This window comes from Semicossyphus pulcher, unplaced genomic scaffold, assembly GCF_022749685.1.
Source record: "Semicossyphus pulcher isolate SPU_LCO1_2020_fin unplaced genomic scaffold, fSemPul1.0.p SCAF_18, whole genome shotgun sequence".
In the NCBI taxonomy this organism is placed as follows: Eukaryota; Metazoa; Chordata; class Actinopteri; order Labriformes; family Labridae; genus Semicossyphus; species Semicossyphus pulcher.
Genome location: NW_027211691.1, coordinates 23,978,620 through 24,001,631, shown reverse-complemented (window position 1 = coordinate 24,001,631; position 23,012 = coordinate 23,978,620). Strand labels below are relative to the sequence as shown.

The 23,012-nt window shown below is 43.9% G+C and overlaps 1 protein-coding gene across 2 annotated transcripts in view; it reads right to left on the bottom strand.

Annotated features, from left to right (window-relative positions):
- LOC138595749 (cadherin-20-like) overlaps positions 1–23,012 on the bottom strand; it is a 68,084-nt gene that overhangs the window by 22,921 nt on the left and 22,151 nt on the right. The window contains exons 1-3 of one of the 2 annotated variants that reach the window (XM_069667154.1): positions 12,816–13,137; positions 4,792–5,099; positions 23–317 (exon numbers count right to left, since the gene is read on the bottom strand). In XM_069667154.1, the coding sequence (XP_069523255.1) occupies positions 23–317; positions 4,792–5,010 (514 nt within the window). In that variant the 5' untranslated portion in view covers positions 5,011–5,099; positions 12,816–13,137. Of the gene's footprint in view, positions 1–22; positions 318–4,791; positions 5,100–12,815; positions 13,138–23,012 lie in introns of those variants that run through there. The other variant, XM_069667155.1, reaches the window with a different exon arrangement.

Sequence of the window (23,012 nt, the reverse complement as noted above, 5' to 3'; positions counted from 1 at the left end):
TCTTTTATCTCCCCCTGCTCACCTATTTTGGACATTTCAGGTACGGACGCCCGGTAGGGTCCATCCAGAAACCTCGGCTCGTTGTCGTTGATGTCCTGGATCTTTACGATGAACTCTGACTCCGGCTCCAGAGGTCTGTCCGTGAGGCGGTTTCGAGCCTGGGCGCGGAGGGCGTACTGGGCCTTCACCTCCCGGTCCAGCCTCTGGATGGCGTGGATGTCGCCGGTGCTGTCATCGATGGTGAAGGTGGAGCCGGCGCCCTCGCCTGTCAGGATGTACTTAATGGAGCCGTCGCCTTTGTCCATGTCTGAGTGGAGCTGGGAAGGAAGTTCACAAAGATGTTTAGAAGTCAGAAATAAAATAGAGACTCTAATACCATTTCTACTCAAGTAGAGACCGCAACTTGCGATCCAATAGCAGTGCAATTGTCTTTCATTCAAGGTTAATAAAATAAGGCATCATTCTGGATTTGGATATACCCAATCCTGAACTTTGGGCTGTACTGAAAGTCTTTTGGATACTGGTATTTGTATCGGAACAACTGTAGTTGAAATGTTTTATTCCATGAAGACGTCTGAGAGTTTTTGAAGACACACGAGAAGCCTTCAAAAGTGTTCTAAATTATGCCAACACTGCTGGCGTCTGTCAAAAGAAATGCAAGAGGATCAGACCCCAAAAATAGTAGGGCAGTGACATTTCATCAGGTCATATCCACCAATTTTAGAATAATGCAGCAGCACAATGATCCCCAACATAGAGACAAGACAACGAAAGTAAGTTTTAAAACCAGACAGCGGAAAGTTCCTGATCTAAATCCACCTGAATATGTGTTGTGAGGTTGTTTGACGAGCACGCTTTCACGCTCTTAACTTACAAAATTATAAAATGAATATCTTTGAAGCAGCAGATAAGTTAAATCTAGACCTACAGGAGTGCGTTGTGGTAATACTGTAGCAGCAAGTAGACGTGTAATCACAGCTCACAGACCAATTGTTGCCATGGGCCCTGCAGTGCAATCAGAAGCCTTTTGTGGCCTCTAAGTGCAAATTCCAGCCTGTTGATGTGCAATCACTCCTTATTTCGTACTTAAAGGGTCTATGCCTATGATGAGTACTTACTCCCGTCACATTGGTGGAGCAGAATTAAATGCCCCCATTGACATTTGTCTCGCATATAATCAACAGCAAAGAGAGCATACAACAGAGCCGACAAAAATACCCCTGCTGACTCCTTTTGGCCTTTCGTCATCACTGACCAAACTGAGGTTGTCGAAGTGCTCAAAGTTTGCAGCGACAGCACTCGTTGTTGTTATTCTGGTGCGAGTTCAAAACTAATCTTCACAATGCCATCATCATTCCCAGGGAAGCAGACGATACAGCTTTCCCTATCTTGTCGGACAACGTGCCCACCTCCATTTTCTTCTGCAAAGCTTCGAGCATCTCAGCTCAAGTCGGAAAATATTTTTTAATCAACCCCCTATTGTTGGTTTCACGGTAATATATCTCCGACCAGCGCCTTCCCTTCGCCTCATCCGCCTTCTCTTACACTTATCCCTCCTCTCCAACCATGCCTATGAAAAGAGGGACGCTGACACTCAGGCTATCAATTACCTGCTCAGGTTTCAGCCACCGGCTCAAAGCCCAAACCTCCGACAACCCTACTAAGAATACTAAGCTAGAGGGGGGAAAAAACGCTAAAGTAGGAGGCGAGAGTACACGTTTCTCCTGCTTTGTCATGTCCCACAATGCCTTTCTGTCGTAAGTGGCTCTCTGGGAAGTAGCCCGGCCTGTCAGAATCACTTATTTCATTCAGCTTGGAAAAATTAGGGTGGGCGGCTTGAAATGAATCAGGGAAAGAAAAAGAGGTTTGAAGTGAATGTGCTATAGAAACTGTAAGGAATACCCTATAAGCAGATACGGTACTTTTTTATTCAGTGATCTCTCAGGGCTTGTTACTCTTCTATCTGTTCAGAGCATGCGATTTCCTTGAATTCGGCATTTTCCTCTGTATTCCCGAGTGGTGGAAGAGAAGTTATTCCACCGCTAATTAGGCAGGTTTACATCGCTTTCAAAGAGAGATTTCAGAGGATAAATGTAGTAGTACCGCAGTGTTTTAAAAGTCAACTAAGGTAACGACAAATTTAATCAAAGGCCTCGAATTTCTGTTTTAAGATCAGGGCTGAATATTTCTAGGAAAAGTCTCTTAACATATTGGCACTGAGAGATTTAAGATCCAAGTTCTAACTGAATTCTCTGCAGGAGTAAGATCAGTCCCATTTGTTCACAGACACAGATACCACCTGCACATGCAATACAATACTGTGTTTGAGCCATGATTCAACGTGAGGGTGTCAAATGGGACCACTAATACTGCTCTACTGGGACACAGCTAATTCAAGCGGCAATCAGCAATTCTGAAAACTGTACTAGCAAAAGTACCGGGACACTTCAGTTATCTAATGCATTCTAGAAGAATCATCTTTCAACAGTAGCATCATTAATTTAATAATGACTTTTCCACTTATGGTAATGATGACAAACTGCTGGTTAGTAACGTCTGAAGGTTAAAGCTGAAGACAGATCAGATGTCATCTAAATTGATCCTGCTAACAGCTCAGTTTCCCCTTTAGCAGCTTAGCTAACATTAGAGCTTCGGCGCTTTGCTAATGTCAGCTAGCTAATATCACTGTATGTCCAAAGATCTTGATCAAGGTGATTGAAATATGGATACTGATAGTGACTTTAAATTACCTGCTAGCCTTCCTTGTCAATATTCAGTGTCATCTTTTACAAAAATTACATGAGCAAGCAGCTAATGCTGGATTGTTTTTATGTACAGCGCAGACTACCGTTAGCTAACACTTTAAGTCAACTGACTCATAGGACAGTATACTAAAAATCTAAATAAAGGTGATTAAACTAATCTTTTTGTTGATGAAAAGTGCTAGCAGTAGGAGCGACTGCTATCAAGCTAAAACATATAAGAAAATGACACGCGCAGGCAGCTAGCATTGGGTTGTTTATGAAGAGTACAGATTTACGTTAGCTATGAAAGTTTCACTTACTAATAAGACAAAATACTGCAAAATAAAGATCCTTGAAAGATCTTGTTCAAGTTTACTGCTGATCCTGATTCCGTCTATTGATCTGCTAGCATTAGCCTAACTACCGCTAGATTGTTTACGTACAGAACAGACTAACGTTAGCTTACATTGTAGTTTTACTTATAAGATAACACAAACTAATGCTGAATGTTGAAAGAGCTTAATCAAAGTAATTAGGGCCCGAGCACCGAAGGCGGTGCGAGAACCTCTTGAAATTGAAGGAATTATTATATATTGATCCTCATGGTGGCAATAAATGATCAAGAAGCAATAACTGTTTGTTCTAGCTAAAAACACTAATAACATGAATATGCTGCTAACTGTAGATTGTTTATGTACAATACAGACTTAACATTAGCTAACAATATACTAATAAAAATATTCTGCTGAATGTCCAAAGATCTTGTTTGGGGTGAGTAAAATATTGATTCTGTTAGTGACAGTTAATCAGCTGCTAGCATTTAGCAACTGCTAGCTAAGTTTTGCAGGTACAGCACAGATTAACGTTAGCTAACATTATAGCTTAACTGAATAATAGAGCAAAGTAATGCTGAATAACCAAAGATTTTTAGCAAGGTGTTAATAAAATTGATTCTTGTACTGACCATAAACAACTGCTAACACTAACTGTAAGTTAGCAATTTGTCTAGCTAAAACTTCTCATAGCCTACAAAGGCAGCTAATACTAGATACTACTATACACCACACAGAGTCCTACTTTGTGGTTTGTCGAGAACCCCCACCCCAACAATTTTAAGTGTTGCAAGGATAAAGTGAAGCATTTCTGTCTGTAACTAAACCCTCTCTGGCTGACTGAGCAGACAAAGGATTGCAGTACATGTTTACCAGATAACAGTTTCGTTTGTAGTTTACTCAACCAGATAATTTTATTTGACTACGGTTGATAAAATCTAAACAAAAGAAGCCTGCTAATAGCATTATCAGACCCACAATTATATGGAGGGAAATAACAATAATTTATAACTCCTGGGGACCATGGTTTGCTATTTTGGCACGGATCAAACTCAGACGGCTTGAAAGCTTCACCAAAACCCACCATTTTCGTGAGGTAATAGCAATTTTCTTAGCAGTTTGCAAGATTGCTGTGTCCCTCTCTGCTGATGATGACTGTCCTTACAACTATTGATCAAATGTTCAATTCACTTTAGCGACTGACCGATCAAAGTGCTCCTTTGTGAGCACCCCTCGTCTGCTCTTTTCAGAGCATGTCGGTTCTGTTGCAGACGTGCAGACCAGAGAAGCCTCGGTTCGAGTCAATTAACTCAATCACTGCTGTCTGGCTGTGGTTCAAAGTGGACAGAAGAGAGGCTGTCTTAGCATGGACACTGTGCATCCAGGGATTAAATTAGAATCCGTCGTTGAAGTTTGCCTGTGCCCACCTATGATCTTCCTTTCTGCATTCATGCACTCAGCTCTGGCCGGGCGGGAGATGACCTCCAGGCGGCTGAGCTCCCTTATAGATCAGTTCTTTGGCACTGTTTGAAGAGTTTGGCTTTAAATCTCTCAGCGGTACGTACACTGAGGCGCTAACACACCAGATACAGAAAGGTCAGGCAGACAAGCTGCTCCCCTACCAGGCCTGAAACATGTACAGTTTGCATTTCTTCAGGTTATTTCTTCATGTGTGTGCCCGTATGTGTGCATGCTAACATGTAGTCAACACTGACCTTTCCGATATAAAGAGGCTCCAGTCCAGTGTACTCCTCCAGGACAAAGAACTGGTTCCACACCCAGCCTCTTTTTACCCTCTGGAGCAGAGCTGAGCTGCCTGCATTTTCCTCCTCTGCAGGTTTACCCAGGAGGCTTTGAGGCAGAAGGGTCAAAATGCAAAGGGCGACTGGGAGCAAGGTGCTGGAAACTGCTGGAAGATGTGAACCGTCTCCCATTGTTAAGCACAGAGTAGTTTTTTAAAGGTCTTCTTTCTTTAGGAGTGCAGTCGTATTCTGGTTCCTGTCTTTCTGGATATGTTGGCGCCCTGCAAAGAAAAAAAAGAACACGGATGAGTCTCAACTTTATGTCCTTTTGGACGCCGTCATGCCTTTGTCATAGAACGAGCTACAGTCTGTGTTGCACTGTGGGAGACCTGCAGATCACACATATTCACAGTCTTTTCTTCTGCCTCCATATTAGCCCTCCAGTACTGAGTTTTTGTTGCGTTATAATGAGCTGCGTCTGTGTGCCGTATCACAGCTGAATGCAGGGGTTATTCTTATACTGCCAATGAGGTCATGTCGAGCAGGAGAGGAGGTAATACGAGAGGAGACGAAGACGAGGACAATAGGTAAACAAAACATGTCACGCTGCCACTCGTTATTCCCTCAACACCAGAGGGGGGAACATAAAGATGAAAAGACTGAGGATGTCAAGGGTATATGTAACTGTAATGTACCCCGTCAAGCCCTTCACCTAGCTCTCAATATGTGGGGGAAATTAATGGGTTTTACACGGAGTTTCAGGCTGTATTTCTTGTTGAACAACAGATGGGAACAGTGACTTCTTGGAGTCTCGTTGTCACCACGAGGTAGCCAGGGAAACACGAACTGCTCGACAGAAATAGGATATCACTGGAAGGATAAACTTCAGAGCATCCTCTGCAACTACCAATATAGCAAAACAATTTAATCTATTGAGATATGGCCTGTGTTCTGTGTTCAATGCAGTTTTACGTGCCTAATTCTTTCTGACTCATGTCACAGAGGAAGAGTCAAATAAATGGATATAGATTATAACACTGCCACCTAGTGGTTTGGGGGTTCAAACACAACGCAAAGTAAACCACTGTCCTGACTTTTTGTAGGAAAACCCAACTGTGTTTTTGATATTATCTCTTCCCCTGCCAACAAACAGTAGTCTAATTTTAACATTTGTGTAAAGATTAAACAAATAAAAAATCATACATAGTTGTAGTCTGTCAACTTTAGATGCGTTGGTACGTGTATTTTGTCATTCTGGACACAGCCAGGTTAGCGGTTTTCCCCTGTTTTCACTTTAATGCTAAGCTAGGCTAATCACTACCTGCTTTTTGCTAACTAGCTATGGCTGGACTTATACTTTTGCGATGAATCATCTGGTATGACGTTGGTAAAGCGTATCCGCAGGCCTTCTGCCATAGCCTACGCTGTAGTCTGACGTGAACCTCCAAAGAAATGTCACGGAAACGCTGCCAAAAGGTGTGATTGGTCCACTGGGAAGTCTTTCACCTACATGAAGAAGGAAACTGTGCCTTATAGTAGTTTGCTGCTAACTGCTACAGCCTGCTGGCTTCCATGCAAAGCTAAAACTTGAAGAGTTAGTGAAGGTTCTCCATCATCCAGGTCATGGTAATTCTACGCTTAATCCAAAAGGCAACTGGACATGATTGAAGTTCTTGAAGGTGTTCGCCTCTCATCCGAAAGGCTGGTGGACGGAGCTAGAAATATAAGCCTTGATTGATTAGCACCTACAGAGGCTGATATTTCTAGATCCGTCCACCAGCCTTTCGGAAGTAAGTCATTCTCACTCGTAACGTCCAGCGCGTTACAAACATATTTTGTGTTGCAATAATTCAGTAGAAGTCATTGCTCCGACTCCAACATGATCTGCTCAGTCGCCATTGTTTGACTTACGAGAAGACGCCTGAAAAAGCTCGACACATAAGTGTTGCGTTGCGGGGTTTGATGGATGGCGGAAGATTTAGAGCCCAGATTTATGTCCTCGCTGCAGCAACAGCTAACCCCGAGGTTGAGGTGTCCCCGGAAAAACTACGAACACGTTGGCTAACTCTTTTTTTTCACTTAGCTCTCGCTCACTCAACATGCATCTTCCCCTCCCCGGGAACTCCTACCCACTACGGTGGACACCTCCCTCAGTAAACAAATGCAAAACAATAGCAAACATAACGGGAGCTTATGCCCAGCCTTACAGTACAGTACATGTCGATGATACCCTTTTATTTGTCGTGATCTCTTGAAAGTGTTCACATAAAGCCACGTTTTGGATCACGTAGGAGAAGAAAGAAACAAGTTGCACACTTTGAAACCATCCGCTTCTCTCCCTCCAGCTCGGGACAATCAGGCATTTCACATCAGCCAAAAAAAAAAAAAAAGGTGTAACTGCACTCTTTCCCTCCCTTCCTTCCTCCTCCTGTCATGAGGAGAGGTGAGCTCTTTCACACCTCCTGCAAAAGACCCGGGGGTGTGATGTTCTGAGATTGTTGTGTTTCTGTTAACACTCCTGCTCAGCTTTTACTCACACCATGTTCCACAAGTTCCCGTCAGCGCTGTGCACCGCTCATTACAAGTGTAAGGTGTTTTTTCCTTTGCTTTTGAAGGCCGCGGTGGTTTTGCCTCTAAGTGCTATCTCCCTCTGCCCTTTTCGATTCAAACATCATACGAGTCGTTAAGATCAGCAAGGTCAATTCCACAAATTTCTCGCAGGAGATGATTTTTAAGGTTACGCATCGATTTAAGCTAATCAATACCTTTCTGGATGCAGCTCATGGCACCCACGCTGCCTCTCTCCATCTGCATCTTATTTTTATGTATTAGGACGACGCCTGCATCTGCTCGCTCCTCCTGCATTAACAAGCTCGGGGGGTAAAATAGACGGATTTATGGTCAAAAGGCGAAGAGAAAGCGGAGTGAAAGGGAAGAGGCTGTTAGCGGGGGGAGACGGAAAGTTTACGGGCACACACAAAAAAAACAGCGGAAGAAAGAGAGACTGTTTGACTCACGGGTGACTCCATTATGTTTTGTAAGAGAGAGTGCATTGTGCGGCTGTAGACTCCCTCTGAATCGCCAAACTCAGTTAATCATTGTTGAAGAGGCACAAAAGGCAGCGAAGGGTGGGGGGCGTGGCTGCATTGTCAGCAGGAGGCAGTGTGTGCGTCAGTGTGTGTGTCTGTGTGTGTGTTTGTGGGCCTCCTCACCCTGCCGGAGAGCTGCTTGGCAGCATGGGTGACACTTGACCTCCCTGCTCCCCTCTTTTCTCTCCATTCAAGCCGCCTGGTTGCCATTATGAAGTAAAATTAGCTCCCCGTTCTTCTCGCTCACACACCCCTCGGCCTCGCCGCTCAGCCCCGCCCCTCAAAGGTCACGGCTTGCGCCCGAGCGTTTTGCTCCATTTTGTCGAACCTAATGAGGTGACATGCTACGTAATTGTGCTGGCAAAACATTTCACACATCTTTCTTCTGCTAATCTTATGGCATTCCACTTGTTTAAAGAGAAAAGCAGCTGGCGTTTAAGGCACAAGCTGTGATGGGCGGCTGGAGAGGGGATGGATGGGAGGATGAGGAGGGCGGTGGAGGGTGGAGGAGAAATCATATGAAAAAGATTTGCCAGACTTAAAGCTGAGAGGTATTTTCCCACCACGCTGAAACGTTCTTCCCAACCTGAAAATCTGCCTTTGTATTCACAAAAAATAACATTTAGAGAGTTTCGAGAAAACAGGTGCAGGAACATCCGATGATTCTGTTTGTTTGGAAAAACCCCTGAAAGCAAATGTGTTTGTCGAGAGGAAGAAAATTGAGTGACAGAGGAAGAGACGGTGATTGTCAGGGGGAGCAGCTGGTGTGACAAAATGATGGGCCATATTGTTGTATCATCTTACTCCAAGTCCACCTGCTGCTCCATTAACTGCGATCTGACAACAGCAGACTAAATCAAACTGCTCCCACGCAAACAGAGAGGTGAATGTTTCCTTCTAATGGAGGAACACAAACAGGAAACACCTGCTGCAGGACGACTGACCGACCACCACTGGCGGGCGTACGTTTGCTAACGCAACCTGTTCGGACAATTGAGCCTGTAACACCCCAAGAAACATATTTTTATTGCCTTTGTTATAAAATTGGAAAATACCATTGGAACTGGAAGATCAGAATCGACTAGAATGACAGAAATGAGTTACGACGTTAAAGTTTGATGCCAGATTCTTCAGACAGTTCCTGGTTTCTTCCACCGATAATTTAGCTTTGTTTAAGCCGTACTTGCACAGGACACAGGAGTGATACCATGGGACATCTTGGTTCAGAGGTTGTCTGCAGTATGTTCAGTAATGTAAAGCTAAATTCCACCACAAATTCCCTGCCAAATGTTGCCGAACTAACTATCTTGGAGATTTCAGTTTTGTTCTCTTGGGCGCCATCTAATGGCGATATAACTCCCGATATAGGGAGGACACTTCCCAATTTATCCAGACGTCCACGGTCGGCTCCGGTTGTAACTCTTGATTTTCCTCTTCAGACTGCGTCAATTTTGTTTCTTTGGATTTTTGGAAGTTGTATCTGTAGTCATCCATCTTTTCTTTGTTTGTTCAGCCATAGTAGATTACTGTTTACTCGCAACACTTGCAGAGAGCGGAAAAGCAGCCGCTTAGCTCCGCCTACCCTCTCTGGCAGACCAACCACTGCTGGCTGATGAAAAGCGCGTCACAAATGCAAAGGCTTTCATCAATAACCATTGTGTTACCAACCGATAGAGACTTAACAGACATTTATTTACATGAAAATCTTCGAGATTATCACTTTAAGTATCTTGCATCTCTGAGATTTGGGGTCGTTCATTAGCAGGTCTGTTTCTCTGGTAAGAATTAAGGCATCGACACTTATAAATTAAAGCTTTGGTCACTTTAAGGAGGCCAATCTGAAAACACTGAGACACACTTCAGAAAGAACAAGCTCTAATCCATCAGAAGAGAAAGAAGCCCACAGCCATGAGATGCTGCAAGGAACATTTTTCTGTTGTTCAACAGGCTCATCAGTTATTCTTGGCGAGCCTATTAATACTGATGTTAGGAGGCTGATGTTATGTGGAGCCTTTATATAGACTTAATTCATGCGAAGACGCCACGCGAAACACAGATGTGAGTTTCATAAACGAGGGGTCCCTTGGTTATCCTTTCACTGTGGGAGCAGGGACGAAGACGGTTGTGCATTTGGCAAGTTTGTCTAATTTGTGCATTTTAACACGAGGTTCTCAAAGTAAGGTACTCAAAGACACATTGGTTCTTGGTTCTTTTCCTTGGGGAAAAATTGTTTTTGGGAAGTTTGAAACAAAACCCAGCCACGATATTTAATTAACAACAAGAAAAGCTGCTAAAATTACAAGTTTTTGTGTAACTGATCCATTTTTAAGTCACTGTCGAGCACAAATGCAACATATCACCAAGTTTTAGCTTTTCAAATGTTTGGATTTCCCGCTTTATAGAGTTTATGTGATCGTAAACCTTAAAACTTTTAGTTTTTCACTGTGAAATGGAGAAATTGCTCTGGGAATTTCCACTGTTTTCTGACCTTTAATTGACCAAATGATTAATTTATCAGTCCTGATAAAATCTAATTAGTTCCAGTCACGCTATGAGAACTTTTGCTCCACCAAACTCCCATTTCCTGAGAGAGGTTACCGAGGGCCAGCTCAGTGTGTGGTACATTAGCATGGGTCGGCCCTGTTTAAGTGCTATGTGGAGCATTATTAAGTGTTAATTTCACAGTGGCCATGTCTGTGCTCCACTCACCTCCTCTCTTAAAGGAGGCCTCCCAGACTGTGGAAAAGGTCCTTAAGAACTGGGTGGAAGCATGAAAAAGGGTTCCACCCACCCCGGCAGGGCGAAACGTCACGGCCAATTTGTTAACCACAATTGATTTTGCACGCTGGAAAGTGACGCCACCACGAAGGCTCTGCATATCTCCGACCCAGGCGGCCGAGGGGCTTGCATCGATGCACTTTGGCTTTTCTTTTTTTTAAGATGCACAATCCTCTAGCATGGGAAAGTGTCTCTGAATAAGCCGAGCACAATGAGCCTGTTGCAAGAGTTGAAGCTGAATCTAATTTCACTTCCCGGGTCGAGAGCTGAGCGTGACGAGCCGCCGCCCTTAACCAGGCGTAGTTTTTTAATTTCTGAAGGTTTATTTAATATGTTACTAACTTTAAAGGAGCAGGAGATGGCCTCTGGTATGTTTCATGTGTGTGTGTAAAGATGGAAGAAGGTGACCAGGTCTCGTAGTTTCTATATCGTCTCCCCTGCAGCAAAGAACCCGGTTTCGTTAGCCGGCTCACGGGGAGCGATGGCAGCCTTCAAAGGCCGAGCCAGGCTAAAAGCGAGGTGTGTTTTCTAGCCGAACTCTCCCAACATCACACAGTTGTTTGTGTGTGTGTGTGTATGAATATGAGCTCTCTGTGTACGCACAGCAGGCCTTCATACTGCGTGTCAGTGCTACCCTCTATTCGTCCTCATCCCTCCGACTCTGTCCCCCCTCAGGACAGAGACGCTGGCATGGGGCGGCTTTGAACCTGCCTCCGCCGTGCTCTCTAATTGTAGGGAGCTCCTCGGGCCGCGGTCTGTGCAGCTGTGTGCGCCGCCACCGCTGGGCCGTGACGAGCGCCTCCCTCCCTGCGGCTCGTTTTACTGTAAGGTGCTTTTAATTACTCGTCCCTCCCTCCGCTCTCGATCTGCCTTTGTGTGCTGGCTGAGCTTCAGAAGTTTGCTCAACCCTCTGCTGCTCCTACGATAAAAATACTCAACATGTGCGTGAGTCTGTCGCTCCAACTTTTCACTTATTTTTAGTTTTCTCTCCTACTTTGTTTTGAACTCCTTCTCCTCCTCCTCCTCCTCCTCCTCGGATGCACATTAGGTTCATTCATCGCTCGGTGGAGGCCATAAAAGGAGCCTTGTCATTTACGGAGAAATTAAATCACACAAACTGGCATTCATCCCAGGCACTGGTGCATGGAAATGATGTCACTATGCATGAGCGTCATCTGGAAAAAGTTTGCAATCAGTGTCACTGCGCCGCAAATTAAACAGCGGCGTCTGGGGGACGGATCCTTTCAAATTAATATTGGACCCATCTCGTTTGAATTCATGGGTTTTGGTCTCAAAGGACGGCTGGATGTACAGTTAGCGCCCGCCACGTGGCTGCAGCTGGAGAACCCTCTCCTCTATTAGACATCTTCTCATGCTGGAGTGTCATTTAAGATATCTCAACTTACAAGCGGGATCACGGAAACCTGAAAGGTGTTGTTAATATGGAAGCCTGCTCACAAAGCTCATCTTTCACAGGATCCTTCAGCGCCTCATGCTGACACCGATAATGGCAAGAAAAGTCTTTCCGCCCTGACGAGAGCGCACCTGCCAATCTTCCGTCTTATTTGTCGGGCCGAGCTTACGAGACAGGCGATAGCTTAATGGGTTTTATAGGGAAAAAAAAAAATCTGTCCTCATCACAAACTAGAACCTTGGCTCAGGCTGAGGAGCGAGGTCTGAATGCCAAACAGAGGTCCGTAAAAAGCAGATAGGCATTCCTCTCCTTCAGCATGACTTGTTTGAAGTAGCGACAGCGCAGACGTGCCGAGAATTGGAGCTCACAAAAGTTTCTCAACGTGCCACCAAACCCCCTCCACACTGAGGCAGGGCGAATAATCACTGTGACCTACTTCTGACAGCCAGACGTGCCACATATTTGTTTCTGTAAACATTGTTTATCAATTAACACATTAAAGAATCCCTCATCGATTCAGCTCAGTAGGGACACAGTGCAGAGGCACGTGGTGGGAGCACTCAGCTCCAGCTGTCAAATCCCCAGTCTCGCTTAAATCATCCTCACCATTCCCTGTTTACAGCTTGAAAGTATTATTGGCGTTTCACGATTGTTTTTCAAAACATGACCGCTGAAAGTCAAGGATCATTTTTTAAGCAGAAGATTCCACGCCTTACCTTTTTTTTCTTTTCAACTTTATTCCATTCCTCCCTCCTTCTTCTGCGGAAAATGCTCGTTTTTCTTCGTCTCTTGTCTCTTTGTTCTTCTTTTCCCTGCACGCTCGCTAAATTTCCCTTGTAAAAGTTGTGCAAAGCGACTGCCTGCAGTGCATCAGTTTCCCTAAAGTCACCTTGAGTCCTGCTCTTTTTCACTGTCCTCTTTGTAAAGTTTCCCCTCTATATAAAAATATATATGTACGTCTTCTCTTCCTGCTCCTGCTCTGTCACTGGTGCTCTCTGCCTCCCTTTGCTGTCTGCACACTCTTCATCCCTGGTGTTGCCTATCTGGGGACCCAATCAGACTAAAGGAGCAATTGTCCCTCTCTTTACAATCAGTGGGACGGCCTCCTCCGGCTCCAGCCATCTACAACCGCAGGCATGGGAAGGGAAAGGGGTGGAGGAAAGAGGAGAGGAAGAAGACGAGAAGGAGGAGGGGAAAGAGAGAGCCAAAGGGGGGTAGATTGACAGCAGTATTGGGGGTGAAATTACAGCGAGGAGGGGGGTGGAAATCAAAGAGGAGGCAAGCAAAAGCATGGAGGAATGAGAGGAGAGGATAGGGAGCAGCGGAGGGAAATGCTCCTGCACGCACCACAAAAGCAATTCATTTCTTCTCTGGGTATTTGCAAATGAATAAAGTGACCAGCATGGTGGGGAAAGACTCCGGAGTGTGAGTGTGGAAATTGCCGGGAGTGCAGGGAGCTTGGATCACTGACCAGCCAAGTAGAAAACGCAAAGGATGAAGGGGGAAAAAACCACCTTTCCTCTCAGGCCGGCGAACCTGCCCTAATGCATTTTAATGAGCCGGCGTCGTACACGGCTGGATCTGTGGAGGGATTTATGGGCATAAAAGACGAAGCTTTAAACTGCATTATATTCAGCTGCTTGCCCAGTAAGAGTCAAAGCAATTAGTTTTCCAAATTGGCAAAAAGATCCTGAAAAATTAGGTGCACGCCAATACGCACAAAAAGCGCAGAAGAAGATTAGTCATGGTCACGCAGATCTGATCCCTGTTTAGCACCGAGCGAGAAAATAGCAGTGTTTCATTTAAGCAATCACGGAATTAATGCAGCAAAAAGAGGTTTTCAGAGTTGAGTCTCTTGCATATTTCTCCCCAGGAGGAAAAGGAGTGGGAGAGCCAAATCATATCGGAGATGTACTGAAGCATGTTTAAACAGAAATGAGAATATATTACACAGAAACAAAAAGTGTTCGAGGCTGCTGCTCCGCTTCTGCTCTTCTTTCATTGCACAGTGGGAACTGTTTTTGTTACGCTCCTGAAAAATAGTGATGGCAACAACTGTAGTCCATTTTATTTTTACAAACACTATTGCACATCAACGCATGTAGGAAAGTAGAGTACCCCCTATTTCAGACACTATTTCCCTGAGACATTTAGCCTACCTGTTAAGATAAAACTCACGAAACTTATCAAAACCCTCTGAAGTATGTTTGAAGCAGTACAGTACAAAATATAACTTGTGTAAATGTGAGAACGTTGATACAAAACTTGGGGTTCCCTCGACACAGCTACAGGGTTTCCCATGTGACCCAGCAGGGGCTCCGCTAGCACACGCACATGCTCTGCTACTTTTTGCTAAATTCAACTTAATCAAAATGTAACTTAAAGACTTTATGGCACTCTTTGTTAGCAAGTTAATACAGCCAACTTGCTCGGTTAAAAATATTTATAAATGTCAAATTAAAGTTCACACGATCGACATGGCTACAGGGTTTCCCATGCGGCCAAGCAGGGGCTCCGCTAGCACACGCACATGCACAGGGCCAGTTCACTGATTTTCAACCTCACTCTATTATTCTGTTGTGGGGAGCTAACGCCATTATGGTAGAAGAAGAAGGCAGTTTCACTCTGTGCTTTTATAGGACGCTATCTGCTTCTCCAATGGGAAGCGTCATCTGGCAGAGGCCAGGGAGCTCGCTAAACTACACTTCCTCTATCTAGGACGCCCGCCTCCGATGTCATGTCTCGTTCAGAATCGTCAGGTTTGGAATGTAGACTGCAGACCTGAAGATGTCTTGGCATTCTTCACATGAGCTATTTTTTTAAGCCAACTTTCTGTCGACTTTCCAGGTGGATGGGTTGAGACAGAAGCAATCGATTAGATCAAGACCAATTTGCAGATCACAGATCAACTCTCTTGCAGTTTAAACGAAACGATTAAGAATGAATGACACCATTACAAAGCATCGTTCAAGCTTTTTTAGCCTCTGTAACATGTTTTTATCTGAATCATGAATGTATGTTTGAAACTTAATTACAGTTCTTGACATCATTCCTAATTCTATTGTTACAGACTACGAGTGCAGTATCTTTACTTGTCTCATTATCACATTGTATGGAGCTGCAGAGTTAAGCTAACAAAGTTTCCCGACTATCCAAAGCCTATTGGGACGACTTTGCTCTTTTTTTCTCCACTCGACAGCCCTTTGACTCTCCTTAATCTTCCTGACAGAGTAATTTGGTGTGTTGTACTGCTCTAAAAATACAGATGAAGGCTGTTGTCACCCACCGAGCCAGATGGTCAAAAGGTTGCACTTCTCCATCGGTTCAATATGTTTTTTCTTTCTCCCACTCTGTCCCTTTCAATATGTCTTCTTTCTCATTTGGCAGCTCATTCTTCTTCCCCGCCGCCCCCCCCTTCTCTGCCCATCGTCTTTGTCTCTTTGAAGACCTGACTGGTTAGCGCCCCAGCCAATCTGTCAGCGAATGCTTGACTGGACCTCCGCAAAAAAAGGCAGGGGCTGCCTCTTTGTCAGGGCGGGCCACGGAGAGGGTGGCATTCAGGCCCATTGAACAACACCTTCCATCACTGTGGCAGAGAAGGGGATAATAATTGGCAGAACAAATTGAACCTATAGGACTTACGGAAGGGCCTCTGTCTGTGTTTAAAGTCTGTTATGGTGGTCGACGTCTGGAAAACAAGTCCCAACGGGTCCCTTCACAAAGGCCGATATCCTCCGTAGAAATAGATTGGATACAGTTATGTTCTGCATGTTGTCGGACTTTGGTTTGGGATAAAATGGAGGATGTTATACGGACACGGTGCTTTCACGCATCGGATCAAACACGCCTTCTCTTAAAGTCGAGGGCTGCAGGATTATAAAGGCCATGACTTGTTCTGTCACCTCAGAGTATCTTGTACAAGGAGTTACTACGGACTGTTCAGGTTGTTAGGAAAGTAGATGTCATGGTTGTTAAGAGTTACATATCCTCTCTGGACAAATATCCTCTCAATTACCATTCTACCACGGCCATTAATCTTGTCTTACATCGTCCAATGCTAGCCATTTTTCCCCTTAAGCGGTCATTAGTGACATAAGCATGAACGTGTTCTGATTTTATTTCTATTCTGTGTAGGCAAGGAAGTACAGATTATTAACACTGATTGGATAACCATTAAGTTTACTTTCGAAAACGATAAGATCCAGCTCTAGTCCGACTCATCATGAACCAATTCCTAATATGGGACAAGTTGATACGAATACTATGCAGAGGGACGACAATGAGGCGTAAAAAAACAATATGGCTGCAGCTGATGTGGAAAGGTAGCGGCTTCACCAGAACAATATTACTAACAATCTAGACGGTATATCTTCTCTAAAAAATATACAAAAAACTGCACTTAAAGCCTTGTTGATAAGACCAAAGTTAGCCGAAACATAGCGCTACATCGCATGTTTAAATACTATGATATGTTGTAGCATCCAGAGGCATCGTGGTCTGCACCGAAACACAGAAAAACTATGTGAACTTAGAGGTTTGAGACTGTTTCACTTATGCTAATTAGCGTTGTGATGTCAGGACATTTAATGCTTTAGCTTGTTTCCAAATTTAAATTCTGTCAACCAAATGATCAGTCAACTATTTTTTTTGTCTGTACAGGTTCACTTCAACGTTTACTCAGTCACTAGCGCTAGCTAGGTTCTGAGCAACCCTGCGTTATCTTTCTACCAAGCAGGCTTGTTCACTTTTTGCAAGCTAGCTAGTAAAGTTAGCTAACGTATCATTGTTGCTACGTTAACTCTGGTCCTACTCCAACGCTATGTCGGCTACTCCTGTGTTTTTTGGATTTTGGAGTCGACAATTAACAAAATATTTTATTAAAAGATGATTAAGTTGATTATGACCAATGCTAGAGGTCCGCAAGTGGCTAAAGGCGACTTTACTTTTGTTGTTCCTTCTCTTCTAGTCTCTTTTAACCACGTAATCTAAATATTTAGTAGTTGTGAACAACATAAACTTATTCTGGAGGTTTCAAGAGCACACCAACTTAAATTACACCCCATAAAAAGCTGCAGATTGAGCCTATAGGGTCACCAACTAAGGTGACATGGACATTTTCAGAGGTCTGTAACCAGAGAAAGAAGAGGTCCTCCACTACATAAACACTGCTGCTTTTCTCTTCCAAGATTGAAAGTTAAATAAGCTCCTAATAGTGCTGTGCATCCAATAGGCAATTAAAAATAATGACAACAGTTAGGCACACCAGCCTTGATGAAAAACACAGCCCAGCAAGTTAATACCCGGCTCCTCGTCTACTCTTCTTTAGCTTCACTTATCAAGTAACAGCTTTCAGACTGAATAACCCAAACAAAATTCAACCAGTCTCATCCAGTGTATCACTTTGCCACCACAGCCACCACTAGGGGAAAGCATGAAAGAGGCTAAGGTTTCAGAAGAACAAGATGAAGAGAGAGCGCCAGAGAGGGGGAGCAAAGCCTCCATGTTATCTAAGATAAGAGGAGCAGCTCTCTTTCCTTCTGCCCAAGATTAAAAATGGCATGGAGCAGAACAAGCCCGAGTACAAAGAGCTCCTCAGTGTCTTTGGGGGTGCGCAGTCAAGCCTTTTCATGTCTGATTTTGGCTACAGGTCCAAAAACAAAGGGAAATTAGACAGGTATCATTGTCTTTGTTGAGAGAGATGCACACGTGAGGGGGGGATTTGTATACGTAAGCAGCAGGAGCAATAACCTTTACAGTAATTGGTGGAAAAGATAAAAATAAGACGTTTGGCCTTAATTGTAAGACATCAGAATTGGCACAGGGTCGAAAGAGTGAACCGTGACATTAACTGCCTGCCTGGCATCATATGGTTCCCGGCTTTGCGTGCTTCTGTCTCAGACAAGCTGTGTCTTTCAAGATCCCATTTTCCTGGTGACCTTTTCACTGCTTCCCCCTCCCGTGTCGGAGCTACGCCACCTCGGCAGGGTATCGACTTTCGCTCCGCCGTGTTAAACTTTGCCATGCGCGTGCGGTTTGCTGCAGAGCCTCCACTGTGACAAGGGGCGGCATTCTGTTTGGGATAAAAGGCTCCCCGGGCTGTTTGATGCGGTATTCCAACGGGGATAGGCAGGGACTTGGCCTTGATGAGCTGACAGGAGCCGAGGAGACGTGGGGGCCTCCGAGCAGCAGGACCACAAACCTCAGAAACAGTGTGCCGTGCTCTGATATTTACCCCTCCCCGTTCTGTCATTCCCAATAACCCCGGCTCTCTGCCTGCGACCCTGTCTGCTAAATCATAAATGAAAGACTAAAGTAACTTTTGAAGTAGGAATTAAGGGCGACTACATGTGTTGTGACTGACGCAAGCAACAAACACAAGTGAATGCAGAACATGGAATGACTGAATTATGAATGCTTTCATATGTAGTCTGTCTGCAGTGTTATTCATGCTTAATTATTTACATGCAGCAAACATAAATGAATGAAGAAGAAAGAAAGGAAAACATGTTACTCCAAATGAAAAATAACATCCCGCTCAAGTGCACTGTACCTCATGCAGTGGCAGCATTCAGGACGTTTTTTGAAAGCGTATAAAGATGCTTTTTATCTCCGTTTGTTAACCTTAACATCCACATGAAGTTAAAACAGAACCCTGTGAAATTTCAAACAAGCAACTACCCATCCAAAGGTTAGGACACAACAGGCTAACATTGCAGCTCGCGAGTTGAGTCACAAGACTTTTCAGGCTAATCACCACGACCGTAACCGCACGAAAATGTGTAATAAAAACAGGGGATGTGCAAAAACTTGGAGGAGCTGAAACCTCAGGACAAGAGCAGAGAGGAAGAGGGAGAGGAAAATCAAAAACATTAACGTGATAAGTGTGGTATGCTAACGTGCTAGCTAGCTTGTCGTATATGCCGTCCAGAAGCTAACATAGCATTTATAGTCATGGAGGCGTATGCTCAAATTTAAGGAAGTGTACGTCTGTACTTTATACTCCATATATTTTTTAAAAACGGTTCCTTACATAAATTTTAATTCACTTTGAGGGGAGCTATCCGTTTTTCTACTTCACAACTTCCCGAAGACCGAATTCAACCTAGAAGGAGGGGACAGTAACACTTAGAAAAGATGATAAATTGGCGCATCTAACGCGCACGACTGACACAACACAACAAAAATGATGTAAAAGTTGTATCGAGAGGAAAACGGAAAAAGGCGGGAAACTCCACCGCTGAGAAGACGATGACTGACAGGGAGAACTTGTTGCTACATTCATGAAAGTGAACCAGCCAAGATGGCTGACAATGACAAAGCAGAAAATAGATTTCAGAGTCTGTACTTTTTCACATTTACGAGAGGTACACGTGTCTTTTTTTAACACAACTATCTCTACTGACAATAGATTCAAGATATATGTGATAAAAAAAAAAGTTTAAATTGTGGTGTGATTTTTATACTTTAAATGAATGATTGTATCTGGGGTTAAAAGGTCTCAATGCCTTAGCAGCAAGTGCACGCGTCTCTTATCAGCAGGTTAGGTTGAGTCTACGTCTCCCCCCCTTCCAAGAGTCAACAGAATAACAATTAGGGGGAGTGTGCGCGCTCCGTTACATGTTTGGTATGCGGGGGGTGTATGCACAGGCAGCCACGTCTAACCACAGACAAACACACACGGGATAAATGTCTCCTTTGTTGGTTCCTGTGTGTTTGTAGTTCCACACTGATCCAGTGATCAGAGGAAGAAAAAGTTCAGTGGGGGTTTAAACAACACCAGCCCCCCACCTCAAACCAAACCTAGATGGAAAAAAAAAAATCCAGGTTCCTTTAAAAGTATTTATTTTTCAGCTACATAAACATGATAAATCTAAAGGAACAGGAGGAGAGGCGATTTGTTTGTTCCATTATAATCATCTCCTGAGTAGTCCCACTGGTGCTGCGCTGTAGATGAAGCTGTTGCCCAATCTTGGCAAACTACTCCTTAACTACCAGTGCATGAAAAAAATCAATTATGATAGTTATTAAGTCCACCTGGAGTCTTACTCCCAAGGCCTGCAACTGCCTCCTCGGTTGAATTGTGCGGGGGAAAATGCTTTTTTTTTGCCTCTGTCACCTGGCAACTAAAAGCTACAAAGGACCCGTTCATCTCAGAAGGTCTTAGATGCACAAACCTTTGCTCTGCTTCAGGCTTTATTCTTTAAAACATGCTATCTGCAGGTCAAAGAAACTTGGACTTTGACGGTGAACCCTTTTACCAAAGAACATGACTTTCTCTTCCCTGCACTTACAGCGATTATGTTGAACACTCCCATGTTGGTGACTGTACAAGGTGCCGCCAGATAAAAGGTACATGTGTTTATTTAATAGAGTGTGTGTGGGGGGGGCTTTGTGAAATCTCGTGGATAAAGAAGGCCACATTAACATGAAACATGCACTATGACCACAAGATGTTGGAGGGATAACAAGTCGGGACACGAGACCGCAGCACAGTATAAAGTATGCATTAGTAGGCTTAACACTAGAATGCAATGTCGACCTAAATTGATCAGTGATTATCCCACAAAGGCAGCAACTTCCATTAGCATATGTGAAATGCCAGTAGGAGCAATGTTGTTTTCTGTACATTTACAATGACAGTCTTTTTAAAACGCTGCTGTGTTTTGGCATGGCTACCTTGTGATTTTCCACAATCGAGTGTTTCGTTGTACTAAAAGATACTCTAAGAAGTCAGCTTTATATTGTTGTGTTAGGTACAGTTTGTTGGAGCCTGTTTTATGCTAGCCAAAATTAGCATCCCAATTGATGGGGGATGCCAATTTTGCAACATGATAGTTAGCAACAGTGTTGGGGGTAACACGTTCCAAAATAATCTGTTCGAGTACTCGGATTACTCTTTTGTTGTAACGAGTAACGTAACGTTTTAGCTCTGTGATTCAAGTAATCCATTAATTAGTTTTCATTAAAAATAATCTGTTACTGGAAAAAAAATGGATGTATTTCTCTTTTCCGTTTGTCGCCGCAAAAACAGAAACTCCCTGAAGCTCTGTTTCTGTTTCTGCCCTCCTTCTTGGCAGGTAGCTGCGTACCAGCTGAAGGTAAACACGGCTGTGTCAGTGCGCACGCGTAGCTAGCTAATTCAGCTAGCAGAGAGGACAGCGTTTACTTTGTGGAAATATTCACATTATTTTGAAGTTTTGGGCGAAAGGGCAAAGGACATGACGGTGACATGTAAGTTGTGTCTGGAGGATAAGTGCTCGTCAGCTGCGAAGAACTCGACTTCAAATGTGAAGATGGCTGTAATCTTGTAACATAACGAGTTACCCAACACAGGTTAGCACTAGCATTAGCTGATAGCTAAGGTTTTAATAAGCCGCCACTCCTTTCCAGCTCCACCCTCTGTCCACATTACTTCTGGCTCCAAAAACCCTGGTTTATTTCCACTTGTTGTAAATAGTCTGTTACTTTAGCACAGCAGCGTTTTGAGCTAATTGGCAGCGTCAGCTAGTTGCTAACATGCTCACGATGAGAAGAGAAACATCCTTGTTAAGCAGCTATAATGTTCGCTGTGTTTAGCATCTTTGCATGTAAGCAGGTTTTTCATCAAATTTTAGGCAAAAACTGAAATGTCCCCAAAGTCAAAAGGATTCATCCTCTTGGGATCTGAAATATCTGATCCAAAGTACAAAGCAGTCTTTTTCCCATGCCTAAAATGAGTCTCTCTCCTGCTCAGAAATCTGCATCACTTTTAGACACTTTATTATTCACATTTGTACCAAAATCTCCAAAAAGTTTGAATTGTGAAACTTCAGAACAGATTTCTTGCACAGGTTTTACCTTAGAAGAAACTTTTAAAGGATTTCACACAGTCACGGTGTGCGTTTACTCCGTCTGCACATCACAAGTGTATTGAACTAAGAACTCTTTATCTTGATTGTTTTGTTACACTGCTAATGTAGAGACACATCAAGAGAAAAGGAGATGAAACGGAGCTTTAAGTGTCTGTGTGATTCAGACTAAAATCTGGCACCTGTTTTTCTAGCTGATTTAATAATGTTCCCATTAACGCTACGCTGGGGTTGCAGCCCAGGGGTTGGTGACAGACTGATCTGAAATCATCTCTCTCTGACTGCTCTAATAACTACCGCTGCGCTCTGCCCCACGGTGAAGCAGAATCCGGAGGCGTCTGAGAAACGTCGCCATCAGTTATATCTAAAAGAGAGTCATTTGTGTGCTGGATAGACAGCCGCGGAAAGCAAAGGAGAATTTTAATACCTCATTTACGGAGCTGACAAAAACTATCCCAAGAATGTGGAAACATTGGGTATTGACGAAGGTAGAAGAAAGCAGGCCAGCAGTCCTAAAGTCGGAATTAATTGCCGTCACTGCGGCTGCTGGGATGAATGAGTTTTTGAAGATGTGACACTTCTGGGACTGATCTGGGCATTATCTGCAGGAAAATTAAACCAGAATTCATTCCCCCTGCACAAAATGGGGATAATGTGACACCTCAACATTCACCGAATTGACGTCTGCAAATTTAGTCGAGACGCTGTAGCCAGAAAGTCAGAGTGACATGTAATATTAGGGGCAGAATATCAGTAAGTGTCAGAGTGTTTTAATGTTCATAGCTGGAAAAGGGACTCGGGGTAACTTATAGTGCCGGCTGCAAACCTGCACCTCATCCCCTGTTCCTACCGCTGTATCGGGACGTCTCATTATAAAAAACAAATGAAGCAATAATGGTGCATAGATGAAGAGCAGTGGTTCTCAACTGGTGGGTCGGGACCTGAAAGTGGGTCGTGGAGCTGTTTTCAGTGGCTGCTTGTTGGACATGGGTTTCCTACGCAGTGGGAGCAGTAGTAGTGTAGGTATGTCATACTCCATGCTTCCACTCATTGGGTTATCGCAGC